Source organism: Haliotis rubra, unplaced genomic scaffold (genome assembly GCF_003918875.1).
Source record: "Haliotis rubra isolate DU_JTF1 unplaced genomic scaffold, ASM391887v1 Scf127, whole genome shotgun sequence".
NCBI lineage: Eukaryota > Metazoa > Mollusca > Gastropoda > Lepetellida > Haliotidae > Haliotis > Haliotis rubra.
In genome coordinates, this window is record NW_025765192.1 from 296,968 (window position 1) to 315,640 (window position 18,673).

An 18,673-nucleotide genomic window follows, 5' to 3' on the forward strand; every position below is an offset into this window, starting at 1 on the left:
TGTTGTTTTAAAATGGCTTCAAAATTTTAAAATGTTCTCAGGAAGTTGGAGTAGTAAGGAAGGATAACAACTTCTTTATTACCGTGAGAGCGATAATACAGAAGTTGTTCATCCAGATATTATCCTTCCCATTCTCAGGACATTTGCTGCGCTTGCTTTTAAGCATCAGACATGTTAAATGGTCCAAAGAATTATGAATACGAAGTAGATTTGTAGATATATTTTATTAGTGTTCAAAATGTTTCATACAAAAGAAACTACAATAGACTCCAATATAAACTTACGTATTATGTCCTGAAACCAACTATTCTAATTGCTTCCAAATTCATAAACCACATACTGTCCTTGAGTTTTAGTTGATTTCTATACTCAACTCAATAGCGGAAGTATGCAACCTAAGCTGGGCTGTACTGATAAAAACATATCGGCCAGGTAAATACAATCACTGCTTACATCTACATTCAAATGTAATTCCCTTGTAATTGTATAACAATTCAATATATTCTTAATCTGCATCATTTTGATCATGTCAAAGATGATCAAAAATGATGTTATTACAGTTCAAAACAGAGGAAAAAAAGATGAATATCTTTCTGTGTGATAACCATCTTTACTGATAAAAGCATATCGTAAGTCACTACTTACATCTACATTCAAATATAATTCCCTTGTAATTGCATAACAATTCAAAATTTTTTTAGTCTGCATATATAAATATTGCATTATCATTTTGCATTTTATGAATGGAATAAAACAATATTTCAGTTTGACCCCAACCCATTTACTACCTGCCTAACCTCTGCCCTGATCCCCTTCCCCTGCCCTGTCTTTGACCTCCTCCACCACCTTGACCTCCCCCTTCCCCAAAAGCTCCAAATCCAGGAATGCCATTACCAGTGCTCATCTTAGCTACAAAGAACAACACAGCACCAAACAGTAGTCCTTTTACGCCAAGCAGGAGACCAGCCAGGCAGAATCCGACTGACACGATCGGCTCCACAGTCATCTGGCCCACATTGAACCGAGGAATTCCTGCTGCTAGAAGTCTTTGGTTTAAGGAGTCAAATATTGAAACTTGCTGGCCATTCATCCCTTGCTGAGCATCTTCATCATGGCGAACATAGCCCTGTGGACAGAAACTTCACCATTAAAGGTAAGGAAAGTAGAACAAGATAAACAAGCTTTTGTCTTGAGGAAACATTATTATCTCAAAATAATGTGCCTGGCATGGTGGCCAGAGTACTCCTGCTTTCTCCCCAACTCTGGTAATTGTATATGAACTAACCATGCTAAAATGACATCTGAACTGGTCAGATATGAGGCATATGGTGCGTACGTATCTAAAACTCCACCTCAACAAAACATCACAGATTGGCGAATACAGTTTGTCCAAAGTGACTGAGTGAGCAAGTTAGCTTTTCTCCACTATGCTCCAGCAATATCACAGCAGAGACAACAGAAGTGGGCTTCACACTTGTGGGGAATTGAACCCGGGTATTCGGCATCACAAGCGAATGCTTTCACCACTCAGCTACCTCACCGCCCCTCTAATCCTAAGCAAAGCAGCTGCATCATGCGATGAATGTGATCTGTGGACAGGTATTTGTGACACTGGGTGCTGTTGTACCAAGAGACCTTAACACAAAGGTGACCATGGAAAGACTTCCACCCGTATTCAGCCTTAAATTCAATCATATTACCTGAATATATAAATATATCTTTTTTCCTCATCATTAAAATTTGGGGCGGTGGGGTAGCCTAATGGTTAAACTTAAAGCGTTGGCTCGTCACGCCAAAGACCGATCCCCAAATGGGTACAATGTGTGAAGCCCATTTCTGGTGTCCCCCACCGTGATATTGCTGGAATATTGCTAAAAGCTGCATAAAAGTCAGTCATTAAAATTTAACGGGATAGAGGCAGAAGTCTTACCATTTTCTACTCCTTGTTGCTGTCCTGGTATATCACAAAATGTTTGACATCATATTTGATGCAATGTAATTCGGATATATAAATAGATCTTTTTCCACATCATTAAAATTTAACGGGATAGAGGCGGAAGTCTTACCATTGTTTCTACCATTATTATAAATGTGAAGTGTCCTTTTGTCAATTGACTTATAGAACATGTAGAAAGACTCAGTTCAAAGTGCAAACAGCCATTTGCTCCGTGCGTTTAGCCCCCACTCCACCTGGTTGTAGTCAAATGGGCTGAAGGACAAATGGGCCGGGAAAAAAAAGTCAAAAGGGCCGAGGCCAAAAGTCAAATGGGCCAAAATCAAAAAGTCAAACAGGTTGAAAAAGGGCCGAAAAATATAAATTTAATAAATTACAAAATATAATAGTGTACATAGTGTTTACTTTGTTGTTGTTATTTTAAATGGAATTTGAACATTTGACTACTGACCGGCAATTAGCTCAGTTATCCATGGCACAGCAGTGGTTTGTAGATGGGACATTTAAAATAGTTAAAAGTCCCTTCTATCAACTACTGTCTGTACATGGATAGCTGAAGGCCGGTCAGCAGATGAAGATGATGCCTCTCTGCTTCATTCTCATGTCACGTTGCAGGACCATTGACTATATCAAAGTCATCCGAAAGATGATGCATGTCCTACCCCGTCCGCCCCAAGTCCGATGTATCATGATCGATTTTGAAGCCGCCACATGGAAGGCATTTGGCCGACTCCTCCCCGATGTTAACCCCCTGGATGCCGAGGTTTTTTTCAGACTAACATTTTCATAAGGTTTGAAAAGTGAATGTTGTGCAAGATTTGCGCTCGCGTGGTCCTGGATCAGCGTACTGCCATAAAATTACACAGAAATGTAGAAAATTAAATTTTCTATCCGTTGGTATAAATATAAGTGCAAATACCTCGGCGGTGGAGAAATAGACACCGCTAAATGTTGTCAAAACTTTTGTGATGCGTTAAAAAAAGTAAATTTCTCTGCTTTTTATCATGCAATATAAGCACTGTGCTAAGATTTTTTTAAATTCGGCATCTTTACGGAAAGTGTGAGCCAAGAAAATACAGCCTGATTACTGACTTCGTTAATTAGTGACATAATACCTCGGGACCACGAGCACCATCACAGTTAATGAGTGCTCGTTTAACAGGTCATTTGCACAGAAGTGAGGCGGAAGCGTGAGAAATGAAAACAAACCACTGTGAACGCGCAATGGTTTGTTTACATATCTCGCGCTTTTGCCCCACTGTGCCACACCCTTCCCATTTTTTTTTTACGCCATTATTTCTTGGACTGTACTGACGAGTACCGGATGGATCGAAATGTGTTTCAATTGGATATAATAGGATTATACTGCCCTAAGGTAAAGTCAAACCCTAAATAAGAATCGGAAAGGGTACCTAACCCTCTCCCAAACCTAACCCTAAGGATCGGAAAGGGTGCCATACCCTAACCCTAAACCTAAACTGCTCAACATCAGAAAGGGTGCTAAACCTAAACTCTATGGATCGTAAAGGTTCCCTAACCCTAACCCTAAGGTTCGTAAAGGGTGCCTAACCCTAACCCTAAGGATCGTAAAGGGTTGTTTGACTCTAAAGATGCAAGTGAAGAGAGACGGAGCAATTACCGCGATATAGCGAGACAGCGCTTTAAAATAGTCTATATATGCCAATAAAAAATGATAAACATTTGTAAACTTTTTTTTCTGATCGGCCCATATGACTAAGAATAAGGCTCTTTTGACATTTTGTCACGGCCCATCTGACTTTCACCACGGCCCATTTGACTTGGCACGTCTCGGCCCTTTTGTCCTTCGGCCCATTTGACTAGATCCCGTCAGTATCATGTAAACCAAACGATGTACCTGTCTTGGCTGTGGCCTTGAAGAATTTCCTCCCCTGCTCGATGCCTGACTCGCCCTGGGGTCGTCATCAGGGACAATATCACCATTACTCAAAATGCGAACCATTCTTGTGACGATTTCCAAGCAAGCGTCAATAACCTTTACTCGAACGGGTTCTTTGAATATTCAGTGGTGGGCATTAAAGCAATATCCGTCATTTAGTTACAAAACATATCAATGTTTAGGAACACGTAACGATACTTCGCCTGACACGTCAGGAAAGATTCAATAATGTCGCCATTTTGCAAGAAGTACTTCCTGCTTCCGGTAAACAAAACGCGGTTTGCTATAATCAGGAACATCGCAAAACGTCTGTTTCAATAGTATGTATATGGACTAAAACAAGTTTATTTTGTGATATGAAAACAGTTGAACACAATCAACTGACAAAGTTTTAATGTTAGATTTTTACCTTTCACATTTCCATCATGGATTGTATAAAGACTGACTGACTGAGTGAGTTTGGTTTTACGCCGCTTTTAGCAATATTCCAGCAACATCACGGCGGGGGACACCAGAAATGGGCTTCACACATTGTGCCCATGTGGGGATTCGAACCCGGGTCTTCGGCGTGGATTTTATAAAGAGCACAAAGGCGGTTTGAAAATAGTATTTGAAGGACACATGTACAGTAGTCCCTGATCTCTGAAAGCAGAGACCATATAATAGTTTATTATATAGTAGAACTGTGAGGACTATATCAATTTCCATTATCTAATTAAAATACTGAGTGCTGGAATTTATTATTTGATTATAAACGTATGATTTATGATCATGAAGATAAAAACATAACTTATTGAATTAATAATATTTTTTTAATGTGATTTTTTTTCCTAGCCAAAATTGTGACTTTTTCCCGTGATTTTTTTTCTGTGACTTTCGTTCCGATCACCTGTCAAGTCTCTTAATTGATATTTTTTTGGAAGGAAATACAAATATCGTCCATATCTTCATATCCTGTTATGAAAATAGTCAGTTTGTGGTATCTCTGAAGTCGAATCATAGAATGAACACAAATTCACAAGTGTTATCTTTAACGTGACTGTGTCTCAATCACACAAAAGTAACTTTAATGTTAATTATACTATTATTATTGTAGATAAACTGAATTTTATTATACTTTCTTCTCCAGTTTCTAGGTTTTTCTTGGACCGTTTTGACTTCTTTAATTGTGGCCGTTTTGCTAGTGGGCCATGTTGGTCGTCGTCATTCCACTGTCGTCCGGAGCGCCGTCAGTTAAATTTTGGCCCGGTCCGGTTGTTTCCAATCCCAGAGGTTAACTGTGTGGGTGAGCAAGTGGTTGTACAGGTATGAACTAGCTGGGTTATCAGTTATTTTCACCACGCCTCTCTACGGCTTTGTTTAAACACGGTGTAGCAATTACACATTATCTATACTGCTTCAGAACTCATATCATTTGCAGCGACTGAATTTGGTGAGTAGAAAATCACACGACATTTACCAGCAACTGTTCACCGGCAACTGGATCGTGACTATCCACTTCCTAATTTGAACATGGCCTCGTCACTAATGTCAGCACTTGATCGACTGTTCAGAGTTAATTATAACTGATATATTTATGAGAATATGGCTACAGTAGATTAAAAACCCTCTCGTTTCTGGACAACATTTAGATTTATAAGCGAATTGAATAATGTTTGGCTAATGCTGCATGAAACTCCTCATCTCATGTTAGGGATGTATGTTTTGGCGATGGTGGTGTCAATTAGTAACATAATGGACACGTTTCACAAACACTGGAAGAATAACGAAAATATCAAAATGGGTGTCTCACAGTCTTGGAGTGCAATGAACTCTAAGGGTACCTGTGTTTGTGAAACATTGTTGTAACAGCTATTATTTAGAAGATGTACAGAACCGTAACTTAAATTCGTGGATAACCATGATTCGTGGATCGCAAAAATTATTATGCTAGCTCGTAAATTGAGTCTCGACTGACGTTACGAAGCGGTACTTTTGATGTACATACAATGCCACGTCTCGCTGACAAAAAAGTTCTGAATCTCTGCATTACACGCAAGTACACTTAATGTAATTGTCCATCATTGTGATGAATAGCCCCAGATCACTAATACCACCATTGCCAAATTTTATTTTTACAAAATGTCAAGTAAAAAAGATACCGTTAGCTCCAACCTTCTCACTTCTCGTCTGATTTTCTTGTTGTCAATACTTACTGCAGTGGGATGTCGTACACAGTGGTATAAAGTAACTGACTACGTAATCCACGAAATAAGGTGACGTCACATTTTGTGGGCACATGAATGGGTGATGATTGCAAATGGCTTGAGTAAACAAACGTTTCATTCATGAGTGGAATATTAGGCATTTTCAATTTGCTGAATCAATGAATGAAATAATCAGTGCGTATACAAAATGAAATCATGCATTTATAAGATGAATTCCGCCACACTTCCCTATATCCACGAATCAAGTTTACGCGAGTGTATAGATTTTACATACTCTGGGTATACCTCACGTATGCAGGTGAGCTATATATGAAGGGGTTCGGTTTGAAAATAGATATAAGAACGAGACTTTTGTTCTGTTTCAAGCAAGAATGTTGTATAATGTGTATCACAGTGAATCTGGAGATATCCCTAAGGGTGAACTGAACTCTTTTGAAGTTTATTTTTTGATTAAAATGTTCCAAGACTTCTCTGTAACTTCTTTATGTGGCATTTAGGAGCTGGTATAAGAGGAACAAAATGGATTGTCAATTTCTTTATTTCAATAGAGATACGACGTTTCAGGGTAAATGCTAATCTTGTCATCAAGCACGTGATACACAACATAATGCACAAGGAGAATATATACATGAAGGATGTTTGAGTTTATCATCCAAAACTGATATTGCTTGTGTGAGATCAACAATTTATTACTCGCCCGTGGAAGATACTGCAGTGTAATATTTTTATTTTACACACTAGTGTAATACCGCTAGACGTATGACGTCATAATGGTTACAGTTATGACGTCACAATGCTAATGCCTCTGTGGCAATGGTATTAGACCTTGTTTGGCTCGCAGAAAATTGATATGAGACTCATCACACTGTAGGCAGTTTCTATCAATTTATGTTGGAGAGTAATTAACAGAATACTAAACTCGCTTCCGTGAAAAACCATTTTTATTAAACTTGTGAATGATTTAACATCAAATCATTAACTCGTTCAATAAAATTGGTATTACACGGAAGGTCGTTTAGTTCCTCTATATCTCCAAGGAGATATCGTTTTGACAGTAGATGACGTCATGAACTTGATGTCACAATGATGTCACAATGCTATGACATCGCTACGCTGTAAGTCTCATGGCCGTACCGTGTTCAGAGACGTACATTTTTCATTGAAAACTAATGGAGAGTAATTTTTGATGATAAATAGAATCTCACCCTCGTGTCTTCTGATATCAAATATGTCAACACTTGTTGATATAAGTAAAAATATCCTCGGCAAGCCTCAGATATTTGTATCTTTATCAACTCGTGGTGATATATTTCATATCAAAAGACACTCGGGTGAGATTCTCTATTTATACAATTGAAGAGGTTGATAAACATTCTGATAATGTAGATGATGGTAAGCTGTAGGGATCTAATAACCTTGATCTCTGTTGATCTAAAGGTTATTAATCAAAGGCCAGTCAAGAATAACCTGTCCCTACCCTTTTTCCATCTCTCCTCCTAGCCATTATCTACAATCAGAACAGATATTAGTAATATTGTCATCACAATGTACATCAACCTTTTCAATTGTATGAACTCAAATATTATTCATGTATATATTCTCCTTGTGCATAATATTGTGTATCGCTTGCTTGATGACAGGGTAAGCATTTACAGAAACATCACATCTATTGAAATAAACTATAAAGAAGTTGTCAATCCATTAAATTTCTTCGTCAGTTCTCTATAATCACCAAAAGTAGTGTCTGTGCACAATAGCCTCCACAAACATTAGGGGCTTTGGGATAGCCTAGTGTTGAAGACATTATAAGTTGTCCAAGATATTTTTATGGATTAAACTTCTTTTTAATTTCTCTCACAACATTTCGAGACCATTCCAGGTCCCTTCATCAGGTGAAGGGGCGGTTGGGTAGCCTAGTGGTTAAAGCGTTGGCTCGTCACGCCAAAGACCTGGGTTCGAATCCCCACATGGGTACAATGTGTGAAGACAATTTCTGGTGTCCCCTGCCGTGATGTTGCTGGAATATTGCTAAAAGCGGCGTAAAACCAAACTCACTCAGTCAGTCAGTCATCAGGTGAACTGGCAGTTAGGACTATGATGTCATCACTATGACGTCATAACTGTTATGACGTCACAATGCAATATTGGCGAGACTCTCAGGCCCATTAACACCCGGGTTGCTGAACACAAGTCGTCAGTATGCAAACAAAATGATAAGTCAGCTATATCGGAGCACAAGGCAAATAACCCAAGTCATGTAATCATGTGGAATGATATCAGGGTGATTTCGAGAAATAACAACGACTGGCGTCGGAGAAAACTACAGGAGGCTGTCGAGATAAGGAGACATAAACCAGCAATGAATCATGATCAAGGTGTATACCTGCCAAGTGCGTGAGACCTCTTGATTAACTTTTGATGAACTTTAGATAAAAGAAAAACGAGTCTACTATTCTTTTTGGAAAGCCTGCTATCAAGTAACTTTTGTGTAATTAGCAGTTGTTGTGTATTGACAATTCAACTGTCAACTCTATTATTTAGCATGAATTTTCATCATTATGTAATTAACTCTTCAAACTCACTTATACAGTACTCTCCCTAGTGTACTGTGATGTCACTTGCATTGTGACGTCATAACTCAGTTATGACGTCATAGTGACGACATCATAGTCCTAACTGCCAGTTCACCTGATGAAGGGACCTGGAATGGTCTCGAAACATCGTGAGAGAAATTAAAAAGAAGTTTAATCCATAAAAATATCTTGGACATCAATGTACAACTTCTAAATGCCACTGAAAGACAACATTATAAGTTGGTCACTGGTCTCGAGGGGGACATGGGCTGATGTACCCTCGATGTTTTGTTATGCACTATAATGCAGTGATATTTTTTCTCTCGTCCATTCTCTACATTTGAGCGTACTTGGACACACACATTTGCGCGTCACATAAAACGTCAACCCTGTTATTATTGTACTACATGGTGTCTGTTAAGATTCATTTTAGGTTCATAACATCATGTTTGACAGTGGTTTGATGAGCAATGAGGTGGAGGTTACCATATTTAGATATTTACGGAGTTAAGTGTATTTCAGCATAGATTTGAACATTATGGAAGGTAGTCAAGACTATATGAGGTGACAAGTCAATTCCTGTCATTTCACATTACATCAATCGATGGGTTTAAATTGATCTTCAGTTTCAAAGTTATACAATGAAAAATATGAATCATAATTTTACCTGCTGTAAACATACTATTTGTGTTTGTTTGTGACGAGGGCAAGGTATGGAGATCAAGTCCAACTTCAGCATGTACCTGCAGGTGGTAGCTGCCCAATGCGTTGCCCGTCACACAAATGTCTGTTTGTCATGCAAGAGGCTATTTTCAACATCGTCCCTGACTCACCAGGATGTGTCATGTCACAGTTAACAGATTTGATCCCTGAGTCAGGTTGTGTCACAGGGACAGTTTGTCCAGTGCCTGGTGTTTGCCTGTTCACACTCCCATTTCACCTCACCTCACCTGTTGATATTCACATTTCTCAAATGCAAATCATTTTGAATGAGAAATTTTTCACATTGATAACTTGCTAAAGGGTAACATATCTATCATCTGTGTTAGCTTGATAGAAAACTAATATTTGCTCTAGAGTGTGGTTCTGAAAATGTGAAAAGCGCAAACTTAGCAATTGTTGAATACAAAGTGATCTGTTGGAGCAAATAGATTCACGCCACAACCCAGGGTTCTTTGTGTTCTGTCTAATACCTCTAATAAACAGCAGTCATTTCAACAAATTACATTATTTGACAGGAGCCCATTTCTGGTGTCCCCTGCCTTGATATTGCTGCTAAAAGTGGCGTAAAACACAACCCGCTCGTTCATTCACTCACTCACTCACTCACTCACTGGTGTAGTGGTTAGAGCATCCGCCCAGAGAGCGGAAAGTCACTGGTTCGATCCCTGCGTCATACCAAAAGACATTAAAATATGGTAGTTGTTGGTCCCTGCCTGGCACTTGGGATTAATGGGTACAATAAGATCTGGTCGGCTTGGAGTCAGGTATAATGTGTCTGAGTAGGGTATTCATGCTTCACTGCAGCATGTTATTTCAGTGGGCTAGCACTATAAAACCAGTTTCAGTCTTGGCTAGTACAAGCAGCCACAAATACACACGCATGCACATCGTCATATGAGCGAAATATTCTCAAGTACGACATTTCACGTCACCTCACTCACTCACTCACTCATGTTTCTGAAACTCTCCCATTTAGATGAGCACAGGTGATAAAATTAACTTTCATGGGGAAAAATTGCCTAATCCAGAAAATATATCTATTTGCATTTTTATCTTTGGTTTACAATGATTGTACAATTCATTTTTTGATGTCATTTAATCATGTTAATGGTTACACAACACAATATGGCCATAAAAGGTCCATTTTATTTTCGATATGGATGTACATTAAAACCACAAATTTACACAGAATCGTCCAATCAGAACTGCAAGATGATTCACTCTGCTCTGAAGGCAGCCTACAAAAACTGCTTGTTAGACAGCTGATTCTGATATGATGTATTATAACCTGTAAAGGCCGACAGAGCTATTATGGGCATTAAGTATAGACATATGTCATAATGTTCAGTGCTTAACACTATAATAAGTGTTGGAAAATGTTTAGATGGTTTGTTGTTTATTAAATATACTTTAATACATAGGTAGTGGAAGACAAGAATTGCATTGTTCTCATTCACCTTTAAAATACACCCTAAATCAGTAAATGCCTGCTACTTTGTCACAGAAACCAGAACATTCAATAATTATCTCTGTTAAAACAATGTTTGATCTAATGACTTCATGTGAGATGTTGTAGTACAGGGTGATAAATGCCATTGGGCTCCAGTCATATGATTTAGGTGTGCCTTTGTGAAAATAAGTGTGCCCAAACCTTTTGATGATCCAATTAAACTTAAAACATCACAACAATTATGTCTAACACGATGTTTCTGGGCTACTTCTTGCCCCTTCTTCAAGTAATAAAGAAACGTTTTATACAATAAAGAAGAAGTGCCATCCATATACTCATCTTATATATTCACCAACTTCTAAATGATCGCCTCCGTGGTGTAGTGGTTAGAGCGTCTGCCCGGAGAGTGGAAGGTCGCTGTTTCGATTCCCGACTGCGTCATACCAAAAGACGTTAAAATATGGTACTTGTTGGTCCCTGCCTGGCGCTCGGCATTAATGGGTACAACAAGGAGTGGTCGGCTCGGAGTCAGTATAATGTGTCTGAGTGGGGTATTCATGCTTCACTGCGGCGTGGTATCCCAGTGGGCTAGCACTATAAAACCAGCTTCAGTCTGGGTTAGTACAACATACACATACACATAGACACGCATGCACGTCGTCATATGGCGCGCAAAATATTCTCAAGCGCGACGTTAAACCCAATTTCACCTCACCTCATCAACTTCTAAATGCCTCTGAATAATCTCAATAATTATGTCATTTCAGTTTATTGTTTAATAAAAGCGAACCTGTTTCAATTCACCCCAAGTTTGGCAATGTCACTACCAAGCGGATTGCCGAACATTGTTCCTTTTCACGGGAGTTTAATGTCTACCGCAGTTTTGCGGGTTCATCCGGCAGTTTTCTGCCCGAGGGTCTGTTTAACAACTGCTCAATAAATTACACAATAAACAATCACAAATAAATAGAATACAACAAGATCTGTTTCCTATTACGCCGCACGCCCTTTAACCGAAGTCGGTCAGTGTATTATTATTCTGCGGTCAAACAAGGTATTTACAAGTGAAGAGGTACAATGCCAGTTTGTTAAAATGGTATTGTTATTGCTTCTGATATTTGTTTCTGTTTGATACTGTTATTGATTATACTTATTAAAGCAGTTTCAAACCTCATATGGAATTTGTTGTTATATTTTAAAGATCGAATACTTTGAGAACTATTTCTTCAAGGGTTGGGATACATGTGTAAAAAAATGGCTGTGTATACAAACATCGGCTGCAATCACGTCGTTCTTGAACGAATGGCATTACAACATTTTACAGGTATTAAATAAACCAGTAAACATCGTGTAAACCTGTAACCTTGAGAGCTGGAGTTCCTGAACACTATCATGACTGCAAGAACAGTTCAGCTTCATTTGTCTTGGACCCATAAAGTAACTGACAGAATATGTTATCATCAAAACAGGGTTTCCTGTTATGTGCACTGGTGTTCAAAATTGCGATGCGTACGTTATCCTATATGATTGAGAGTGCCACTGATAAACAGTTTGATGGGTCAAATTTATTGCATTTTCTATCATCTAGGGAACAGTTTAGTTCCATAGTCTGGTGCATGGCAACATTTAGGAATAGGAGGATCACTCCTTATGCCTTTCACTAGGTTAAATCTCTATCCCTGGTTCAATGAATTTATGTAGATAGGGCAGGGGTGAAATAACTTTAAAATTGATAGTGTACTCCAGTACAGTGGCACATGTAAAATCACTTTTTCCACTATACTGACCATTTTCTTGCTGATTTTTTAAATAAAAAGCATAATTAACATTGGAAAGTCAACTGGACACCGGTACAGTGTGTTATGCAAATTTGCTTGCCCGACAGAAAAAAACACTGGACTCGGACGTCGGGCAATGGGTTATTAGGGGCATAGTCAATTAAACACATTTTAGTCCACAATACTCTTATGGTTTTGGGTTCTTCATAGTTAGATGTTGTTATTATCCAGGTTAGAATTGGGCTTCAGCAACCCATGTTTGCTGTAAGTGGCAACCTACGGTATCAGGTGGTTAGGCCCACTGATTTGGTTGCCTCATTGTATCCCAATTGTGATTGTGCCTTTTAACAAGCAAACTAAGCATCAAGACCCGCGGATATGTGAAGATCATACTTTCATCCTGGCTATACAGCCCAGTCATTGTGGAAGCTTGACCACTGTTGCTGTTATTATTATTATGTTTTACAGATTAAGATGAAAATGCAGCAGAGGGGGTTCAATCAGGCTGGTAAGGTTCATTATCAGGGCCCTTGCCCCCTCTACACGCAGCCCAGACAATGAATGGGACTTCTCCCAGGAAACGCTGCCTAGTCGAACATACCAAGAACTTTCCGGGGAATATGTAGACTCCCCAACATTGCAGCGTTCTGCATTACCCAGAGTGTCAGTAGGGCTGTGCTCCCGGTGGAGAACCCGGGCACTCTCCTGATCTGCGCCAAGAGTTCAGGAGGTACCAAACCAAGGGCACCGAGAACAATGGGGAGCCTGATGACAGTGTACTTGGGATGCAAGCAAGACATTTCAAAGGCGAGGTCCGCATATTTAGCATCCTTTTCCTGAATCTTGCCAATCACGTTGCTGTCAGTAGGGACGGAAAATTCAGTGATATAGATAAATTCATTAGCTTTATCAAAAAGGACAAGATCGGGTTTCTTGACTGTATATGGGCCTATTCCAAGACGTTTAAAAGCATCATTTTCCATGACGCCCTGAACATGTTCAGGGCTGCACCATAGTTGGACCTCGGAGTCAAAGCCACAGGCATGGCAAAGACGATAGTAGAAGCAGCGAGCCATGTCATTATGTCTTTTAAGATATGATGTTTATGCCAAGGAAGGGCATCCACTGACAAGGTGTTGGACAGCCTCTGTAATTTCATTACACAGTTGGCTTTTCATGTGAATATTTTCTTTAAGAATCACATTTAGCCAATTGCAAGTGGGAAGTGACTGGTCCTGAGCAGCAAAAAGAAGCCCTCAGTTTTACATTTAAAAATCCTGTACATAAATATGTGCAAAAGTACACGATAAAATTCTATCATGAAGAGCTTCCACATTAATCAAACCCCAACCTCCAGAAATGATTGGCATATATAAACGATTCAGAGAGGAACGAGGCGGTGGTCTCTGTGAATCAGTGTTATCAGACAAGATCCTTCTGGTCAGGCGGTCAAGACTCTGGATGTCTTGTTTTGTCCAATCAACTCCTCCAAAGGAATAGGAAAGGATGGGCACAGCAAAAGGATTGGTGGCCTTGACCTTGTTTCAGGCATTTAGCTCTGAGTTCCAGATTTGCTCTGCCCTAAGTTTTTCATGACTCTGGGCATTCTGGAGCTTGCCTTGAACTTGCATTCCAAGATAGGTGTAGGCCTGATCTTCCACAAGATGCTTAATAACTCCTCCCCCCTTGTAACTTGACCGATCCATCATTAAGTACCTTGCCACATTTCAAATAAAGAGTATTACATTTGTCGAGTCCAATTGGCATGCCAATATCATTAGAAAACGACTCGACAAGGAGAACCTGTTCTTTCAAATTGGTTTCTCCTTTGGCAAGGAACTCAATGTCATCCATGTAAAGGAGATGAGTAAGTGCCCAAAGTGCTACACATCATACCGTGTGTTTGTCGTGAAAGTGGCTATTTTCAGATCTGTGTTTTTTTACCCATTAAATACTTGTTAAAGGGTAAGAGGTCTTTCAATACCCAGTGTAAATGGTAATGTGAGTAAATACTCACTGGGAATAAATATTTACCTGAGCCCTTATGTATTTCTTGGGCCACCTCCCACATAGGTGGGGCAGTGGGGTAGCCTAGTGGTTAAAGCGTTCACTCGTCACACCAGAGACCTGGGTTTGATTCCCCACATTGGTAAATGTGTGAAGCTCATTTTCCCCTGCTATGATATTGCTGAATATTGCTAAAAGCAGTGTAAAATCTTTCTCACTCTTTGGAAGACTTTATATTTAGGACTGTTACTTGAATTTCTTAGTTTACTGGTCATTCTTTACCTGTAGAGAAAATAAGTGCTTATTGGTAAAAAGGGAAAATACAAATAACATTTCTAAAAAGGAACTTTCTACATAAATGAAATAAAAGAATTTTTTTCTTCACAATGACTAGGCAAGGTGGAAAAGGAATTTATGTGATGATATTGATTATCAACATGTATGTATTTGTGTACTACAAATTAATGCATATGTAATATATCGTCACTGTCATGGCTGTCAGAGACATCTGTTACCTGAGTGCCGCAATACAATACTGGTGTATATTCTGTCCTGGATTCCCTGTACAAGGACTGTGGTTTGAGGTATTGTGAAGACTATGGCTGTTTTAGAAAACACCTCTATATAATGTTATGATTTATTGTGTGTTTACTGTGTAAATAATCAAAATAGGCAGCTGTCTTTTATGAGACTTACATTTGTAAAATGTAATTGACTCAATTTACAAATCAATACAAAATTCCATAGTGGTACAATTACAATGGCATTCTTAAATACATTAGCATTGGTGATATGTGATATCACTTTTGTCAAGCAACCATTGTTTCCATATTTCATCGTCTGTGACGTCATTATACAATAAAATGTGTCGTCAGTGAAGGGCGGTCACACTTGCTTACCATGTTCTACTGCACAAATGCACATGAATAAAATGGATAATAAAGAAATTATTACACTTGAGTGTGTCATATGACTTATGCGAAACTCATGCAAAATTATGTGTACAAAATACAAACTTTCACACTCGTTTTCCTTATTAAGTCGTATGACACACTTGTTCATGTAATAATCTCTATTAATGATAGTAATAATAACAGTGGTCAATCTTCCGCAATGGCCGGACTGGATAGCCAGGGTAAAAGTATGACTTCACACATCCACTGGTCTTTGTTTGTGTGTGTGTTTGTGGAAAGCCTGAATCAATGATTTTCCAGCTATAAAATGGTAGTCTGTAAATAACGGAGTCTGGACCAGACAATCCAGTGGTGGACATCATGACCATTGATCTGCACAATTGGGATATGAAGACATGCAATAAAAGAGTCATTGAGTCTGACCACCTGATCACTTATAGAGTGTATGTTAGGGAATGTGACAAGTTTTTCTGTTTTACTCAAGTGTATTGTTAGATATTAGACAAGGGAAGGTGGTTCACAGGTGATATTCCAAGGGTTTCCCCTTAATTTGTTTTTTATAGGGCTATAGTTTAGGGCTGAAACGGTACACTCTTACAACGGTATGGTACGTATTGTGGTACAAGACCTTCAGTTCGGTCCATTGTGGTTCAGTATGAGAACTTACTTCCGGAATAATAGCGGCCGTCAAGCAAAGAAATGCATAGATTTTAACCAAATTATTCGATTTCTAGACACTTTAGAAAAACTTAATAAAAAGTTAATAAAATGACAGTATAAAATCCGGAAATGCCAAATTTTTGGATTGCATTACGGTATACCAAACCGGAGGCAAAATCCCACAGTTTACCGTTTCACTACTATACTTTGTTCCTGTTACGTCAGGAGTAATTTTGAATTATGGATATGTATTGCTGAATGCGTATTTTAAGGCATGTGTTTTGTGACGTTTCAGTGTCTTGACATTTTTATCTTTTCACAGGGCTGATAAAATCGACTGAAGTATGGGGAAGAGTTCAAGTTCTTCCTCTGATTCATCAGACTATGAGTGGAAGCATCTTCCTAAACATCAGAAGAAGCAGATGAAGAAATGGAAGAAGAAGATGAGGAAGGTCGGACATCAGACATAATCAAGACTGTGGAATTAATGGAGACTGAATGTATTCCAAAAATGAAGTTCCTTTGTTTATGGATTATGATTCATATGAGACTGAAAATCTAGAAAATACTGATCAACTCTGCAGTTTTTAAACCAACAGATTGTGACCATTAATCAATGATAGAATGCTAAACAGTTTCTGATAATAATCTTTATAATCATCATAATACAATATACAGTGTTAGTTTGTTCTATCCACTTCTAGTTCAGCTCAGCTCAGCTCAGCTCAAACAGCATGGATTTGGAAATGTTAAATACCTGTTTTTTTAATTTTCACTGACATTAGCTGCAGACTTGGATTTGAGTATTGATCAGAAAAGATGTACATTGTACATGAATCTGATTTAACTAAGAATTTGTGTAAATGTGTGACTGCTTCTTATGATCATTGGGGCGGTTGGGTAGCCTAGTGGTTAAAGCGTTGGCTCGTCACGCCGAAGACCCGGGTTCGATTCCCCACATGGGCACAATGTGTTAAGCCCATTTCTGGTGTCCCCCGCCATGATATTGCTGGAATATTGCTAAAAGCGGCGTAAAACTAAACTCAGTCAGTTAGTCTTATGATCATGTTTCCTCCATGGATGATAGTACTGACAAAGTTGAACAACACACGATTTCTTCATAAAACGAGAGATGATCTATCATGTAATCTCTTCACGAATGGAGATCCGAGTTAGAACTGTACTTCATTAACCCATGCTTGTCATAAGAGGCGACTAATGGGATCGGGTGGTCAGGGTTGCTGACTTATCATATCCCAATTGCGTAGATCAATGCTCATGCTGTTAATCACTGGATTGTCTGGTCCAGACTCTATTATTTACAGACCGCCGCCATACAGCTGGAATATTGCTGAGCGCGACTTGTTTTGATTAGTGTATATAGATCATCACACACACACTAAGTTATTGTTTCCGTTTTGTCAGAAGAAGTGTGAAGATCACAGTTAGATTGATCTTCGTCAACCCATGCTTGTAATAAAGGGCGACAAACAGGACTGGGTGGTCAGGATCACTGATTTGACAGATACATGTCGTCGTGTCCCAATTACCTTCACAGATAATCATGATGGCTGTCATCAGATAGTCTGGTCCTGGCTTCATTATTCATAGGACCGCCTCCGTGGTGTAGTGGTTAGAGCATCCGCCCGGAGAGCGGAAGGTCGCAGGTTCGATCCCGACCGCATCATACCAAAAGACGTTAAAATATGGTACTTGTTGGTCCCTGCCTGGCGTTCGGCATTTATGGGTACAACAAGGACTGGTCGGCTTGAGTCAGTATAATGCGTCTGAGTGGGGTATTCATGCTTCACTGCGGCATGGTATCTCAGTGGGCTAGCACTATAAAACCAGCTTCAGTCTTGGCTAGTACAAGCAGCCGCACATACACATACACACGCATGCACGTCGTCATATGAGCGAAATATTCTCAAGCACGACGTTAAACCCAATTTCACCTCACCTCACCTCACCTCATTATTCATAGACTTCAGTAATATACACATGTAACTGTAATAATTCCTAGTTCAAACAAACATCATGACTGAACAACATAAATTTAAATACAACCACTGTGAAAATATGTCTAAGTATGTCCTTGTTTATTTTCCAGGGGAAGATCCCATATGGTTCTGCTCCAGTAAGTACACTGTAATTCTTATAATGGACCAGCTTTATACAATTTTCTATGATCTTAATTTCTTTGGTATTATGTTGCTTCACATTATGGTTTCTAAAATGGAATGGGTGGCCTTGTCATCTGAGGTGCTGCAGTTTGGTGTGTGGAGTTACCTCCCTTGGAGGCTTCAGAAACATATAATCGTGGGATCGAATCCCGGTTTGCCCCTTATATATGCTTAAGCTTGTCTGAACCTTAACTGAGGTCATGGTTTTAAAATACCTGTGTCAGTTTTGGTTTTCTTCTTGTATTGGATGACATGATATGTCTGGGATGTTGTTCAACTGTCATTATGACTGAAACAATTGGCGAT

The 18,673-nt window shown here is 39.1% G+C and overlaps 2 protein-coding genes across 5 annotated transcripts in view; one reads left to right on the plus strand and one right to left on the minus strand.

Moving 5' to 3' along the window:
* Positions 1-205: 205 nt before the first annotated feature.
* Positions 206-4,142, minus strand: LOC124266620 (protein FAM241B-like). The gene is made up of 2 exons (XM_046701418.1): positions 3,831-4,142; positions 206-1,126 (listed from the first exon to the last, which is right to left on the minus strand). The coding sequence occupies exons 1-2, from the start codon at positions 3,933-3,935 to the stop codon at positions 785-787; spliced, it is 447 nt and encodes a 148-aa protein (XP_046557374.1). The 5' UTR covers positions 3,936-4,142; the 3' UTR covers positions 206-784.
* Positions 4,143-5,028: 886 nt separating this feature from the next.
* LOC124266619 (annexin A7-like) overlaps positions 5,029-18,673 on the plus strand; it is a 41,991-nt gene continuing 28,346 nt past the window's right edge. Inside the window, exons 1-3 of one of the 4 annotated variants that reach the window (XM_046701416.1) lie at positions 5,029-5,177; positions 16,507-16,636; positions 18,295-18,321. In XM_046701416.1, coding sequence (XP_046557372.1) covers positions 16,529-16,636; positions 18,295-18,321 — 135 coding nt within the window. In that variant the 5' untranslated portion in view covers positions 5,029-5,177; positions 16,507-16,528. Of the gene's footprint in view, positions 5,305-16,506; positions 16,637-18,294; positions 18,322-18,673 lie in introns of those variants that run through there. The other 3 variants (XM_046701414.1, XM_046701415.1, XM_046701417.1) reach the window with 3 other exon arrangements.

Excerpts from the sequence above, each read along its gene's own strand:
- LOC124266620 (XM_046701418.1), bottom strand. The coding sequence starts at position 3,935 with ATGGTTCGCATTTTGAGTAATGGTGATATTGTCCCTGATGACGACCCC. Across the intron at positions 1,127-3,830 it reads CAAGGCCACAGCCAAGACAG|GGCTATGTTCGCCATGATGA; the intron begins GTACATCGTTTG and ends TTCTGTCCACAG.